General features: G+C 49.0%; 1 protein-coding gene across 2 annotated transcripts in view; it reads left to right on the top strand.

Annotated features, from left to right (window-relative positions):
- The window catches only part of SNX29 (sorting nexin 29), a 564,284-nt gene that overhangs the window by 135,502 nt on the left and 415,665 nt on the right, over positions 1 to 13,117 (top strand). For both annotated transcript variants that reach the window (XR_009530118.1, XM_060078037.1), the window contains exons 12-13: positions 562 to 625; positions 2,788 to 2,916. Coding sequence is in view for 1 of the 2 variants with exons in the window: in XM_060078037.1 (XP_059934020.1) it covers positions 562 to 625; positions 2,788 to 2,916 (193 nt within the window). In the remaining variant the exon portion in view is untranslated. The remainder of the gene's footprint in view (positions 1 to 561; positions 626 to 2,787; positions 2,917 to 13,117) is intronic.

Raw genomic sequence — 13,117 nt, 5'->3', positions numbered from 1 at the left:
TGATTTTCTATCAGTGAATGCTTTCCAACGTTGACGATGTCAGGAGAGTCACTCCTATAGGTAATTATGGACTGTGCATTGGAGAGGCCCCACCCCGCTTCAGAGTCTATGGGAGTCAGCGCAGGAAAACCAAATCTGTTAGTGAACTTGAGTATTTCTGTGTGGGTATGGAGTCAGTTGTCATGTGATCTGCTGTCTGATCTGCGGTTGATAAACAGCTGTAACTGGGAACATACTCTTGTTCAAAACAGTTGCTGTCCAGTAGTAGAGACTTGGAAAAGTGCTTAGAAATTACCAGCCTGTTTCTTCTGTAGCAGCTGATTATATTCACTAAGGAAACGCCTCCACAGTTATTCTCATCCTGCTCTGCCTTTGGGTTTTGTGTGGCTAATGAGAGTGATTGACTGAGCCCACTGGATCTCTTAGACTGTATAGGAATTATTTTTGAAAGGGAAAAGGGAACTTGTCTAGACAAGTGGCCCTAAATAGCACATAATCCAGACCGATGTGGTGTAGCAGGCGGGATCTGCCGGTTAACTTGGACTTGGCTTTCTTCCTTAGGTGAACTGCGACAGGCCATCGTGGCCATGATGACCAGGAAGGATGAGCTGGAAGAAGAGAACAGGTATCGAGAGCTCCGTGCTTGAGGGGCAGTCTACCATGGACATTCTACATCTGGGGCAGAGAGAATATCACCGTGAAGGAAGTTTTGCTTTATTGGCAGAGTTGTGACCAGTGATTTCTTATTTTTTTGGTCTGGGATGTACCACTTTAGCATATATATCATGGCTTGAGTGTTAGCAAGGAATGAAAAGCGTATGATCCTCGCACTATCTTAGAACAAACTGAGAATTTGTAAAGCCATCTTTTTTATTTTTTAATTCTTTTTTTAAAAAACAGCCTTTGAGATAGAATTCACATATCATTCACCTATTTAAAGTACTCAGTTCAATGGGTTTTAGTATATTCACAGATATGTGCGACCATCACCAGAATTTTAGAACATTTTCACTACCTCAAAAAGAAGGTCCATCCCCATAGCTATCACCGTGCGACCCTCCTAAGTAGCGGGTAACCTTTAATTCAGGGTCTACCCGTCATGTTCCAAGCACTAGAATACTTAAAATTTTCTCAGGTCAGGGACACATAGGGCAAGATGGCATTTGGAGTCTTTTGACTTCCCCAAAAGCCTAGTTGCAGGCACCGAGAGGCCAAAGGGTCTTATTCATTTTGATTCCCTGTTGAAACCAGGGCTAGATGCCAGCCAGGTATTAGCCATGCTGCTACTGCTTGGCTGCCCAGACGTGAGCTCCTCCACTGCCAGAACCTTGTCTTGGCTACAGGGTGCTCAGTAGAGGGGTTTGCCTGCAGTTATCTGCCGAGGCTCTGCGAGTACGACAGGCTGCCTCCCTGGGGGCCGGGGGACGGGTGTGTGTGTGTGTGTGTGTGAGTGAGTGTGTATGCTCATGTCACCCTCTTATTCTTGTACTCAGAGCAGGAATTGTGTCCCTAGTGACATGCAGTCGTGATTCTCCTTTTTAAGCCTCGATTTGGGCCCTGCTTGACAAGCTTCTCCCTCATCCTTTATGGAAGCATAGAAAAGCAAATAAGCGTGATTTGGAAAACAAAAGAGTTTTTTAAGAAAGGAATCTTCAGACAGTGCTATTTTCCAACGAAAATAAATTCCAGTGGCAGGCTGTAGACATTGTAGGATGCTTTTTCCTTGATCCAGCTGGGGCCATTATCTTGGAAAAAGCCATAGGTTTTGTCTTACCTTGTAACGAACAGTCATCACTGTCTGGTAATTTCTTCTCCTTCCCAGCAAGAGAAAAAAAATCACACTGTGTTTGTGTTGGGGGATTTCCAGGCCCCAAGAGGGGAATTTTCTCAAAACTTTCCAGGAACACACGTCTTGGGGTGGGGTGGGGGTTCAGTGAGCAGCGGGTGGGCAGGTTCAGACACTTTTGCTTATGTTCTGATGTCACGTGGCAAGTGTCCTCTAGATTTAGGATGTAGCTGCACCAAAGTTAGTAAATGTTCTATAGAAATAGCCATTTGAGGTCCAGTGACGTAGATGGTCCGAAGAACCCTGCTTGACTCATTTCCAGGTGGTAACTTGTGATTATTTCTGGAAGAGCTTCTGTCTTCTCTGCTGTTTAAGACCAAGGATGATAGATACGCAAGTGAATGTGTTCTGGAGGTTAACACACTCCAAATGTAATATAAAACACGTTCTATGCAATGTCAAATTGTATAGCTCCATGAGATACTCTATATGCTTGTTTAACCCGGAGGTGGCGATGGAGCAGGGGTAAGGTGTGCTTTGTGGCAGAAGGAGAAATGAGACTCCCGTTGTCTGTCAGATAACCGGAGCCTGTCTTCTGCTGTTGTGGTTTAGGTTGTTCTTTTGGCCTGTCCTGGCATCCTTTCCTTTGTTGAATCTCCTACGCAGCGTGGCTGTGACAGAACGTCTCGGTTGAATGTGCTGCATCTCTGCGTGGGATGTCTTGAAGGGGGCTTGCCTGGGATTGGCTCAGCTCATTGTTTTCCCTTGATTTAAGCTGCCCACAGGCTCTCAGGGCCACAGAGCCAGGCCACAGATGGTTCCCCGGGGACTCATCCTAATTATGCTTCAGAGGCTCTTGAGCAGAGTTTGGTATCTCCTCAGATCAGTTTATATGAGATGGACTTGAACTGCAGTTTATGCAGAGCCTTGTGGAAGATGAATGAACTAAGATTTGACTCCACGGACTCCGGGTTGACAGCAGGTGGGCCTCCTCTTCCCAGGTCACTGCGGAACCTGCTTGACGGTGAGATGGAGCACTCGGCCGTGCTCCGCCAAGAGGTCGACACCTTGAAACGGAAGGTGGCCGAGCAGGAGGAGCGGCACGTCACAAAGATCCAGGCGTTGGCAAGGTAGGGGAGGGCAGAGGGACTGGCGGGGAGGCTTTGTTCAAACCCCAAGCACACCTTTCATCAATACTTTTTAACTAAAAAAAAAAAAGTGACCAATGGAAATAAAATCTATGCATCTGAAATTTTAACTTACTACATTAAATACTGAATAGTATGTATGCACATGGTTCAATATCCAAAAGGTACAAATGGTTAAACTCCGCCACCCCCAGCCACCTGGTTCGCCCCTGGAGGTGGGCAGTGTTGCCGTCCCAGGGATGCTCTGTGTGTTCCGTGAGCAGATGTGTACATTCGGACGCACGAACTTTTTCTTCTTTTCACTTCCCTTCCCTCCTTCCTTTCTGCCTTGATACAAATGGTCACGTATCCTACACCCCACTCCCTCCACAGCTTAGAGATTGTTCTGCGCTGGGTACACAGAGCTGCCATCTTTCTAACAGCTCCCGATACCTCATTGCCCGCCTGCACCAGGATTCATTTGGCTGGCACGCCAACAGCCAGGCATCCCAGTTGCTTCTAGCCGTTTGCCTCTTCTAATAATAATAACCTTCGCATTTGTTATTTTGTCCCAATATGACTCTGTTTGCCAGAGAAATTCCTGGAAGTAGAATTGCTGGGTCAAAGCACAGTGCCTTTCTGAGTTGGATAGAGGTCATCAAGCTGCCCTCCAGGGAGGCTGGCCCTCACCCAGCACAGCCCTGCCCCCTGGGACGGATCCGACTTTGGGGTCTTTGATTAAATCACAGGGGAAAGCAGCGCTGGCAGAATATTTTTGACTTGCATTCCCCTAATTCAGAGTACGGTTGAACCTCTTTTTATTTGAGCCATCTTATTATATTTCCTTTTCTGTGACTTTGTTTATATCTTATTAATAATGAGAACTGTAAAGCAGCAGCCCCCCGCCAAGCTCCCAACTCCCATTATAACATGCGTTTTTACTGAATTTGTTCACATGCAAACGTATTTTTATGTACTGTACTTAAAATCTCCAGCCTGTCACTTCTTAGGCCACCTCCCTCCACCACTGAAGCTTCATGGTCACCATTTCTATATGCCTGGACGTGGCATTTCATTGAGTTAATGCACCATATTAAAATCATCATTTCTGATTGCTGGACACTTGAGTTCCAGTTTTTTTCCCCATTTTAGGTAAAAATAAGCAGTTTATCAGGTCATTCTTTAAAACTACTTTAAAATTAGACCAGGAGATAAACCTGACTTGTGGATGTGCAGGGGAGCCCAGGGTTAAGTAAACCAACAGAAGCAGCATTTACCATCCTCGTGCTGTCAGCGGGTGTGAGTGGCGCTAATGTAATTGCTGTATACATGTAACTGAAAGTTGGCGCCGTGATCCCATGTTTAATTTTAATTTGAACTTCTCTCCTTTGTTCACATTTGAAAATGACATCTCAGGAGCATCACAGACCATTAAATGACTATGATAAATATGGTCCCAGGTGCCTAACTTGGCGTTTTCTCAACCGGACCTGCATCTTACCTGGCCATGCTAGGGTTCTGTGGTGTAATTGTGTTTTATGTTGTCATAAAGACTGAAGTCTGTGGAGACTTGGGTTCTGAATCATCAAAGAAAGACAGACTTCTGTCGCCTGTCATTTTTATTGTGTTAGGAGCCAGCTCAGCCTTGAGTCCCTGCTCCACTGCTTGCAAATTGTGCGTTTTGGGTGAACTGCTTCACTGCCACAAGCATGCGTTTCCTCGTTTATGAAATGGAGAGGATGATCTTATCCCCCTGCGCGGGCCCAATGAGGAGGAGTGTGTGTGTGAAAGTCCATAAGGCGCTGGGCAGCGATGTGCTATTGGAGTGTGTTTTACAGTAAATGTATTTTGAGTATATGATAATTTTGGGGTAAATTTTATTTAGCCCATGAATGGAATAGAAAAAAATAACTTCTTAACTGAGCAAGTTTGTAATCTGAAGCCTCCCCATTTAAGCAGTGGGTAGCTGAGCTTTTAAGGTGCCTGAAAGTTTGCAGTTTGCAGGTAGAAGGAACATGTATAAAGCAGGCAAACACTTCAGAAGGAGAAAACAGGAAGAAAGCAAACAGAGCAGTGGGATGTGTAAGTTTTGAAAAACTCAACTGCTGGCGTGTTGCAGACAGACTTGACCTCTGCCACACTGTCAGAACTTTCTCTGGGCTTCTGGCTGCAGGAGGAGCAGCTGTCAGTGTTTTCAGGTGATGGACCCTCTTGGTCAGTTGTGGCTTGGGGGCTGGGGGGTGCTGTCACCGAAGGGACACAGGCAGGATGTGCAGGGTCGCAGGGTCACAGGCTGGAGGCGAGGCCCACATGAGTGCACCAGGGCTGCTCCGTTCTAGGTCCCCACGTGGCCAAGTGGCAGGTTTCATAATGCGGGTGGTTTAGCCTAGTGGTTGGTGGCACGGACTCTGGCGTTGGATCCTGCGGGTCCAATCATGGCTCTGCTGCTTAGTAGCTGTGGGACCTCAAGCAGCTTACTTAACTTCTCTGTCTCTTTTTCCTTGGCTATGAAATGAGGATAAGAGAAGTCTCCACCTCATAGAGTGGTTACATGATAAAATGACAGACCATATGTCGGCTCCATGAATGTGCTTCATAAATGCTCAAAAATGTTAACTATCGTTATCATTTTTCTCTAGTATAATAATTATATTACTAAGAAACCTTGCCTAATCAATAGTTGTATTTTAACGGCAGTGGTGCAGAAAGAATTAAGAATTAGGTTATTTCCAACTCAAGAAAGTGAAATTATTTCTGCCGTGAGTATGCTAATGCTAAGAAGCGTGTTTGGGTGTATGTGGGGCTTACTGGCTCTGAGTGTAGAATTGTAAAAATGGGAACATCCCTGAGCAAACCTAGCGTTTTAGTACACATTCATTTTGCTCAAAATTAATGGCTTTCCTTTCGTGCTGTCATGGCTCAACAAAGAGCAAGGTCATATAGCCAGCCCAGTGCCTTTGTGGCACCAAGCAGCTGCTCCTTGCTGGGCGGAGGCATTGTAATCAGTTGCTGTTCAGGGTCGGTATGTCTCATTCCCTGAATAATTGATTGCCTTATTTCCTGTGGAATTAAGAACACTCAAGCTAAACAACAGGGTCCTATGGTATAAGCACAGGGAACTATATTCAATATCCTGTGATAAACAGGCTATGAAATGGAAAAGAATATGAAAAAGAATATATATATGTGTATAACTGAATCACTTTGCTGTTTAGCAGAAACTAACACAACATTGTAAATCAACTATATATACTTCAATTAAAAAAAAAAAAAGAAAGCTCAAGCTATGAGACAGATGTTAGCAGAAAGAAAACACACATTTACCAGAGCAGAAGTACCTTTGAGGGAAGCAAGTGGACAAGGTTGTGGGCTTATTGCAGGGACATTTTCTGCTTCTGCTCTTCGTATTATTTACCCCTGGCTGTGTAACAAATTATCTCCAAACCTGACAGCTTAAAACAGTGAACGTTGAGGATCCTCTACAGTTTCTATGAGTGAAGAATGTGTGAATGGTGCAGTTTCTCATAAGGTTGCGGTCAAGCTGTTGGCCAGAGCTGAGGTCATCTGAAGGCTTGACTGGGGCTGGAGGGTCCACTTTCCAGCTCCCTCCCATGGCTGTTGGCAGGAGGCCTCAGTTCCCTGCCATGTGGGCCGCTCTACAGGGCTGCTCACAGCCTAGCGGCTGGCTTCCCGGAGTGAGTAACCCAAGAGCAAGGGAACACACCCAACATGGAAGCCACCACAGTGGCTTTTGTATCCAATCTCAGAAATGACACATGATCACATCTGCTATATTCTGTTGTCACACAGCTCAACCCTGGTTCAACGTGGGAGGGGTCTACACATGGATGGAATACCAATAAGCAGGGGTCATTGGGGGCCACCTTGGAGGCTGCCTATCACACCCACCCTGGGACAAACACTACCCCAGTCTTCCTTGGCCGGCTTATCCTTCTCCCCATTCTGGCAGGAATGACCCCACCACTGCCCCACCTGAGCTCCAGAGCAGGGCGGATGATGCTGGCCTGGTCAGTCAGCTTGTTCCGTCCCTTGGCCACCATGGTTGGGTCACAGGATGGCGTGTGGCCAAGCTGATCTGGTAAGAGCCAATTCTAGCAAGAAGGGAGGATATGATGGAAGCCAGGGGCTGCTGGCAGCTGTCCTTCGTGCTGTGCGGGAAGATCCTGACCCCACATGGTGACAACACAGTGGCGGAGGGAGGGAGGGAGGAACCAACAGGCCTAATGATACTGTTAGAGCTCCTGGATCCCGTCCTCCCTGAAGCTGCTTTTCCTCTGGACTTGTCAGTTATGTGAGCCAATGAATTCCTTTTGTTACTTGAGCCAGGTTGTGACTGGTCTTCTCTCTGTTGCAGTCCTGAGTCCCGACTAACCAGGCTGCCTTGTGTGGTTATTAGGGGGTCAGAGCGAGTTGTTCTCTCTGTGTATGAGTAAAATCACTCCCTCAGTTACCAACTTGCCGGGGCCGTGACGCGACCTCCTTGTCGTGATGACCGAGGGGGTGAGGAAGGTGTCTTGAGAACCCGCTGGATCATCCCACAGAGCACTGCTCAGGGCCTCTCCTGCCTGTGTCTCATGTCGGAACCAGCCTTCCGAGTGCCCTTTTGTCACGGCTTTTCTCCTCCTGAGGCGTTCTACTAGATGTGTGACTGGGGTCATTCCCTCCCCCTTCTGAGACTCTGGTTCTTCCTCTTTAAAAGTTTGAAGGGGGTAGTGGGTGTGGGGCCCTGTCCACACCTCGTGTACAGAGATGTTAAGCAGGATGCTGTGCATGTGTCTTGGTCACTGCTGGTGTGGAAGGGCCGTGTCTCATCCTCAGCAGGGGGAGCAGCACAGACTCCTGGCTCTGCCACTCAGTAGTTTCTCAAATCTCCGGTTACAACCGGGGCATAATAATCTTAACTATTGGGCTTCCCTGGTGGCGCAGTGGTTGAGAGTCCGCCTGCCAATGCAGGGGACACGGGTTCGTGCCTCGGTCCGGGAAGATCCCACATGCCGCGGAGCGGCTGGGCCCGTCAGCCATGGCCGCTGAGCCTGCGCGTCTGGAACCTGTGCTCCGCAACGGGAGAGGCCACAACAGTGAGAGGCCCGCGTACCAAAAAAAAAAAAAAAAAAAAAAAAATCTTAACTATTATTCATGCTTTTGGCGGCAGAAGCCCAAACCAAATTAGCTCGGGTCCGCAGGGGAATGTTGTGTTGCTGGAACTGGTCCCTGGACCTGGGTGCTCCCGTGAGGTCAGTGAGGTCAGTGTTCTTCACCCCCTGCTCTTGGCTCTGTGTTAATGTCAGTCTCAGTGCCTCTGCACTCAGCAGCAAAGATGACCTGTGTGACCCCAAGCCCCCTGCAGGATCCAGAGAGAAGAGACTCTTTCTCCAATGTCCGTATGTAACATTTCAGGAAGTCTCTTCCTTGGGCGTGTCGTGGCCAGGAGTGAGCAGAGGCCATGACTGACAGCCTTGCCAGGTCCCCAGGGCAGGCGGGGGCAGATGAATCCTGTCTGTTATGCTTCCTCATAGGATCGTGGGGGAGATTACACGAGCTCATGCTCCTACAGCACTCAGCGTAGCTCGAAAATTATCATAAGTGCTCAGTGGGCGTTTCCTGATTGCTTCTTCCTAGCTGCTGCCTTGGCCAGGCCTGGCGAGGGATGCTGAGGCTTGGTCAGAATCTCGTGGGTCCTTCACTTGACCCATTTTCTCGTGCAACGAGCATCTTGGAGCCTGTAAATCCCCTTTGCTAGTTGAGCCATTTTGATTCGGGTTTTCTGTTTCTTGCTTCATCAGGAACACTCACTGACACGGAAGGCTTTGCCCACCATCTCCTGCCCCACCACTGGCTAGGTCACATCCCTCTGTGGCTGTCCTTCCATGAGAACCAGTGTCCCGCTGTAGTTGTATCATTGTCAGTTGTGTGTCAGTGTTGTGTTTGCTTTTAGGCTGTAAGCTCCACGAGGTCAAGGACCGCAGCCTCCGTGCTTTACCTTGTTTGTCTTCCGTGTCCCTGGCCTCACACCTGGCACACAGTAGCTGCTCTGTAATAGTGGTTAAATGAGGGAGTGCAGGGACCATGGGGCCAGTGACGGTGCACTTGGTCCGAGTCTCACTGAGGAAAGTCAGCTCTTTGGTCACCTGACAGCTCTCCTCCTGTTGGTGCTGTCCCTCAGCACAGAACCGTCACGCTGAACTTAGCTTCAGATCTGTCGCTGGTTGTCATTTGCCCCACGGTGATGTTCTGGTCAAGCTTGGTGACTTGTGGCTTTCTGGAAACCCCTCAGCCATCTACTTAAGTCTTATCGATTAAGATAGGTGGGTAGTGTGAGATCTCTCAGTATGAAGTGATGGAAACCCGCTGAAAACTGGCGCTGTTGATTGGCTTGTATAACTGAAAATTTCGGAGAAGAGCTAGCTCTCTGCCCAGCTGGACCCAGGGGCTTGGGGTGGGGGGGTGCCTACAGGACCTGCTTCCTTCTGTGTCTCCCCTTTCTTTCCTTCGCTCACAGCTTCATTCTCAGGCCTGCTCTTCTCCTGTGGTGACAAGAGGGCCCCCTGGCAGCACTAGGCATAAATCCCGTTGGCTTGGCACCCAGTGGAAGGAGGGCACATCTTCCCGAAAGCTGGGGAGAAAGTCCCGGGCTTCACTCTCAGTTCCCCAGTGGGATGTGTTACTTTTGCTGCCGGCCCTGGGTCACGTGCCCACTGGAGCCAGGAGGTGGCTCGCTTTTCCTCACCTAGCCACGCGGAGCAAGGACAAGCGACAGCGACGTTTCCTCTACAGGACAGTCGGGGAGCATGTCCCATCAGGTGGGGGTGAGTGGCGGGGAGGCAGAGCATGGGCGACCCCTGCGGTGGGCTCAGCTCCTCGTCACATGTGGAGACTGTAGGCTTCCTGAAGTAGAGGTATTGTCGTTCTGGAGCCAGCCCTCCCGTGAGTGATGGTGAAATCTGGGCTTCAGGTCATCCCAGTGTCTCTGCATGTCTTTCCTGGGTGGGATGTTTACGTCTGATATAATTTGGCCTCGTTAGCAAGTGCCTAGTCCAACCACTTTGGCATCGTTAGACATATAGTTCTCAATTTTAGCCCAGTATCCCTTAAAAAAAAACCCAACCCCTTTAACTATCCTGTCAGGAAAGATGGCTGGTTAGTTAATACTCATTTGTTCATTGGTCGATTCACTCATCAATGAAATGAAATTGAAATTCATAGCTAACATACCCTACCTGCACAAATAATTTTAAAAGTCAGTATAACACCCTAACTCTAATATGAAGGAGAAATAATAGGAAAGTAATTTATAATATTAATACAAAGTAGATTACAATATATATTGGCTGGGCATGAGCTTTGCTAGAAAATCATGATGCAGTTAAGTGCTCATACCTACTTAAAACGCATAAGTTTGGATTTAAAGGCGGTAAGGTCAGAAGTCACTCTTTAGAAGAAGTACAGAAAGTGAAAGAGCAGAGCATGGTGGACCCCAGGGTAAAACTGGTTTATTCAGTGTGTAGTTAGTGAATTCAAGGACAGGCTCAGATGACAGACAAGCTTTTCACCCACGTCATGGGCCGTCAGGACCATTGAAAGCATGGCAGGATGCCGTTTGCTCTGGGTTGTGTGCAACTGTCTTGTCTTTCAGGACAGTTCATAGCCTTAGTTCTCCCAGTGCCGGTAGCACATTATCATTGTGGTGACTGAAAGCATCTCGACACTTTGGCCTTGCTTCGCTATGTCTTACAGTCACCCGGAGAGCTTTACAACCGTGTCCACTCCCAGTCAGAATCACCGCTCTAGCCCTTTCTGCAGTGTTCTCATCTTCAAGTTTGTAAACGTACCTTCAGAATTTTGTGTTCAAGAGCCTTGTGGTCTATGTTCACGTGGCCCCTCTTTTAGAATCCTTGTCCAGGGACCGAACCCCGACCACACGGAATTATCCGTTGAGCTCCTGGTGTCCCGGCCCACCCCGCCCCTCCCGTCCCTCACTCTTCCTTGGGTCCGAAGCGGCCTTCCCCAGGGTTGCTGGCGCTCTCGCTCGGCGGAGTCTCACTAGCTGAGGGAGTTGTGCTCTTCGTCTTTCTCCCGCACGTTCTCGTCAGCAGCTGACAGGTCCTTGGTGACTCACACCAGAGCAGCCAAGGAGAGCGGAGTGCGTGGGGTGGGACTGGCGTGTGGGGACAGGGGTGAGGACACGACACGCCTGTCAGGGCAGGAGACAGCATGGCACGGGGGGAGGAGCTGGTTTCCCGAAGTTTAGTGCTGCCGGGATCCGGGGAAAGGTGGTTGGTTAGTTAATACTCATTTGTTCATGGGTTGATTCACTCATCAAACACCTGTTCTGTGTGAAGCTGGATCCGTCAGAGAAACCAGAGACAGCTGTCTACCTCTAGGTGCTGCAAATTAGGGGAGGACTGTGTAAACACAGACTTCAACCTTTTGGCCAGTAGTTCCCTGTGCTCCAGTTGAGGTGGCCATTCTTGGAAGGAAGTCCGGGGCAAGCCTGGACTGGAGTCCAGCTTCTGAAAGCCGGGACTAGAGTAAGGTGGGTGAGGCCTGTGGGGTGCAGAAAAAGGGAGGCGCTCGCTCTGAGGGCCCTGCGAGGGCTCCTTCCACTTCCAGATGTGTGATCTCAGCTGGTCATTTCACCCCTGACGCTTCTCATCTAGAAAACTGCGACATAGTAGTCTCTCCCTTCTAGATACTATCAATACGCAAAAGATAATGCACGAGAAGAGCTACGCACAGCGAGCACCCTGCATAAGTACTTAGTAAAAGCCAGCTGTGACTGTTACTACCGGTTTTGCGCAAGTAAATTATTCCTCCATTCAAGGCTGCAAAGAGCTGCTTTTGGGAGTTAATCTAGCCCGCTGTTGCTCGGATTAACTAACTATCTAATAAAGGATTCTCTGGGCTGAGGAGCTAAATGCCTTATTTAGACTTGGCTGTAGATACATTGCAGTCACCAGGGGAGCTTTAAAAAAAATTTTTTTTTTATTATTTATTTTTGGCTGCGTTTGGGTCTTCGTTGCTGCGCACGGGCTTTCTCTAGTTGCGGTGAGTGGGGGCTACTCTTTGTTGCGATACGCGGGCTTCTCATTGCGGTGGCTTCTCTTGTTGCAGAGCACGGGCTCTAGGCACGTGGGATTCAGTAGTTGTGGCACGTGGGCTCAGTAGTTGTGGCTTGTGGGCTCTAGAGTGCAGGCTCAGTAGTTGTGGTGCACAGGCTTAGTTGCTCCGCGGCATGTGGGATCCTCCCAGACCAGGGCTCGAACCCGTGTCCCCTGCATTGGCGGGCAGATTCTTAATCACTGAGCCACCAGGGAAGTCCCAGGGGAGCTTTTTTTTTTTTTTTTTGCGGTACGCGGGCCTCTCACTGTTGTGGCCTCTCCCGTTGCGGAGCACAGGCTCCAGACGCGCAGGCTCAGCAGCCATGGCTCACGGGCTCAGCCGCTCCACAGCATATGGGATCCTCCCAGACCGGGGCACGAAACCGTATCCCCTGCATCGGCAGGCGGACTCTCAACCACTGCGCCACCAGGGAAGCCCCCAGGGGAGCTTTTAAAACTGCTACGACCAGGCCGCTGTCCAGACCAATTACATCAGAATCTCTGGAGGCAAGACCCAGACTGCTCAGGTGCAGCCGAAGTTGACAGCCCGTGGCTCAGAGCAGCACGTCTCAAACCGTAACGTGTCCACCAGGCACCTGTGGGTCATGGTGGACCTCGGACTCTGATTCCGCAGGCCTGGGCAGGGCCTGAGAGCAAGTATTTGTAACAAGCTCCCGGGTGGTGCTGATGCTGCCCGAGGCCACACACCGCTGTGAGTGTCCAGGGCTCACACAGATGCTGGTGATGATCTGAAAGGGGAATTTCAGTGGTTCAAAACCCCTGGGCTCTTAGAACGATGTGAAGGCACTTGCGATTTTTTTAAAATCTCAGAACCAAGTTTGGAGTTAGTTTTTGTTTGTTGGCTTGTTTGAAGAAGGCAAAGCATGCTATGGTCCACTATAAGAATTAGCACTATTAACATTTGTCATTTTTGCTTTTGATTTTATTTTTAACTGAACTATAAACAACATGCAGGCTTGCTTTTTGTGGGTTTTAACACGAACCCATCATTCTGCAGCTTGCCTTGCTTGCCCACCGTCAGGTTGAATGCTTTTTGGTAAGATGCCCACAAGGGGGATTCTGGG

This window comes from Mesoplodon densirostris, chromosome 16, assembly GCF_025265405.1.
Source record: "Mesoplodon densirostris isolate mMesDen1 chromosome 16, mMesDen1 primary haplotype, whole genome shotgun sequence".
Taxonomy (NCBI): Eukaryota; Metazoa; Chordata; class Mammalia; order Artiodactyla; family Ziphiidae; genus Mesoplodon; species Mesoplodon densirostris.
This window is presented reverse-complemented; position numbering and strand designations above follow the sequence as displayed.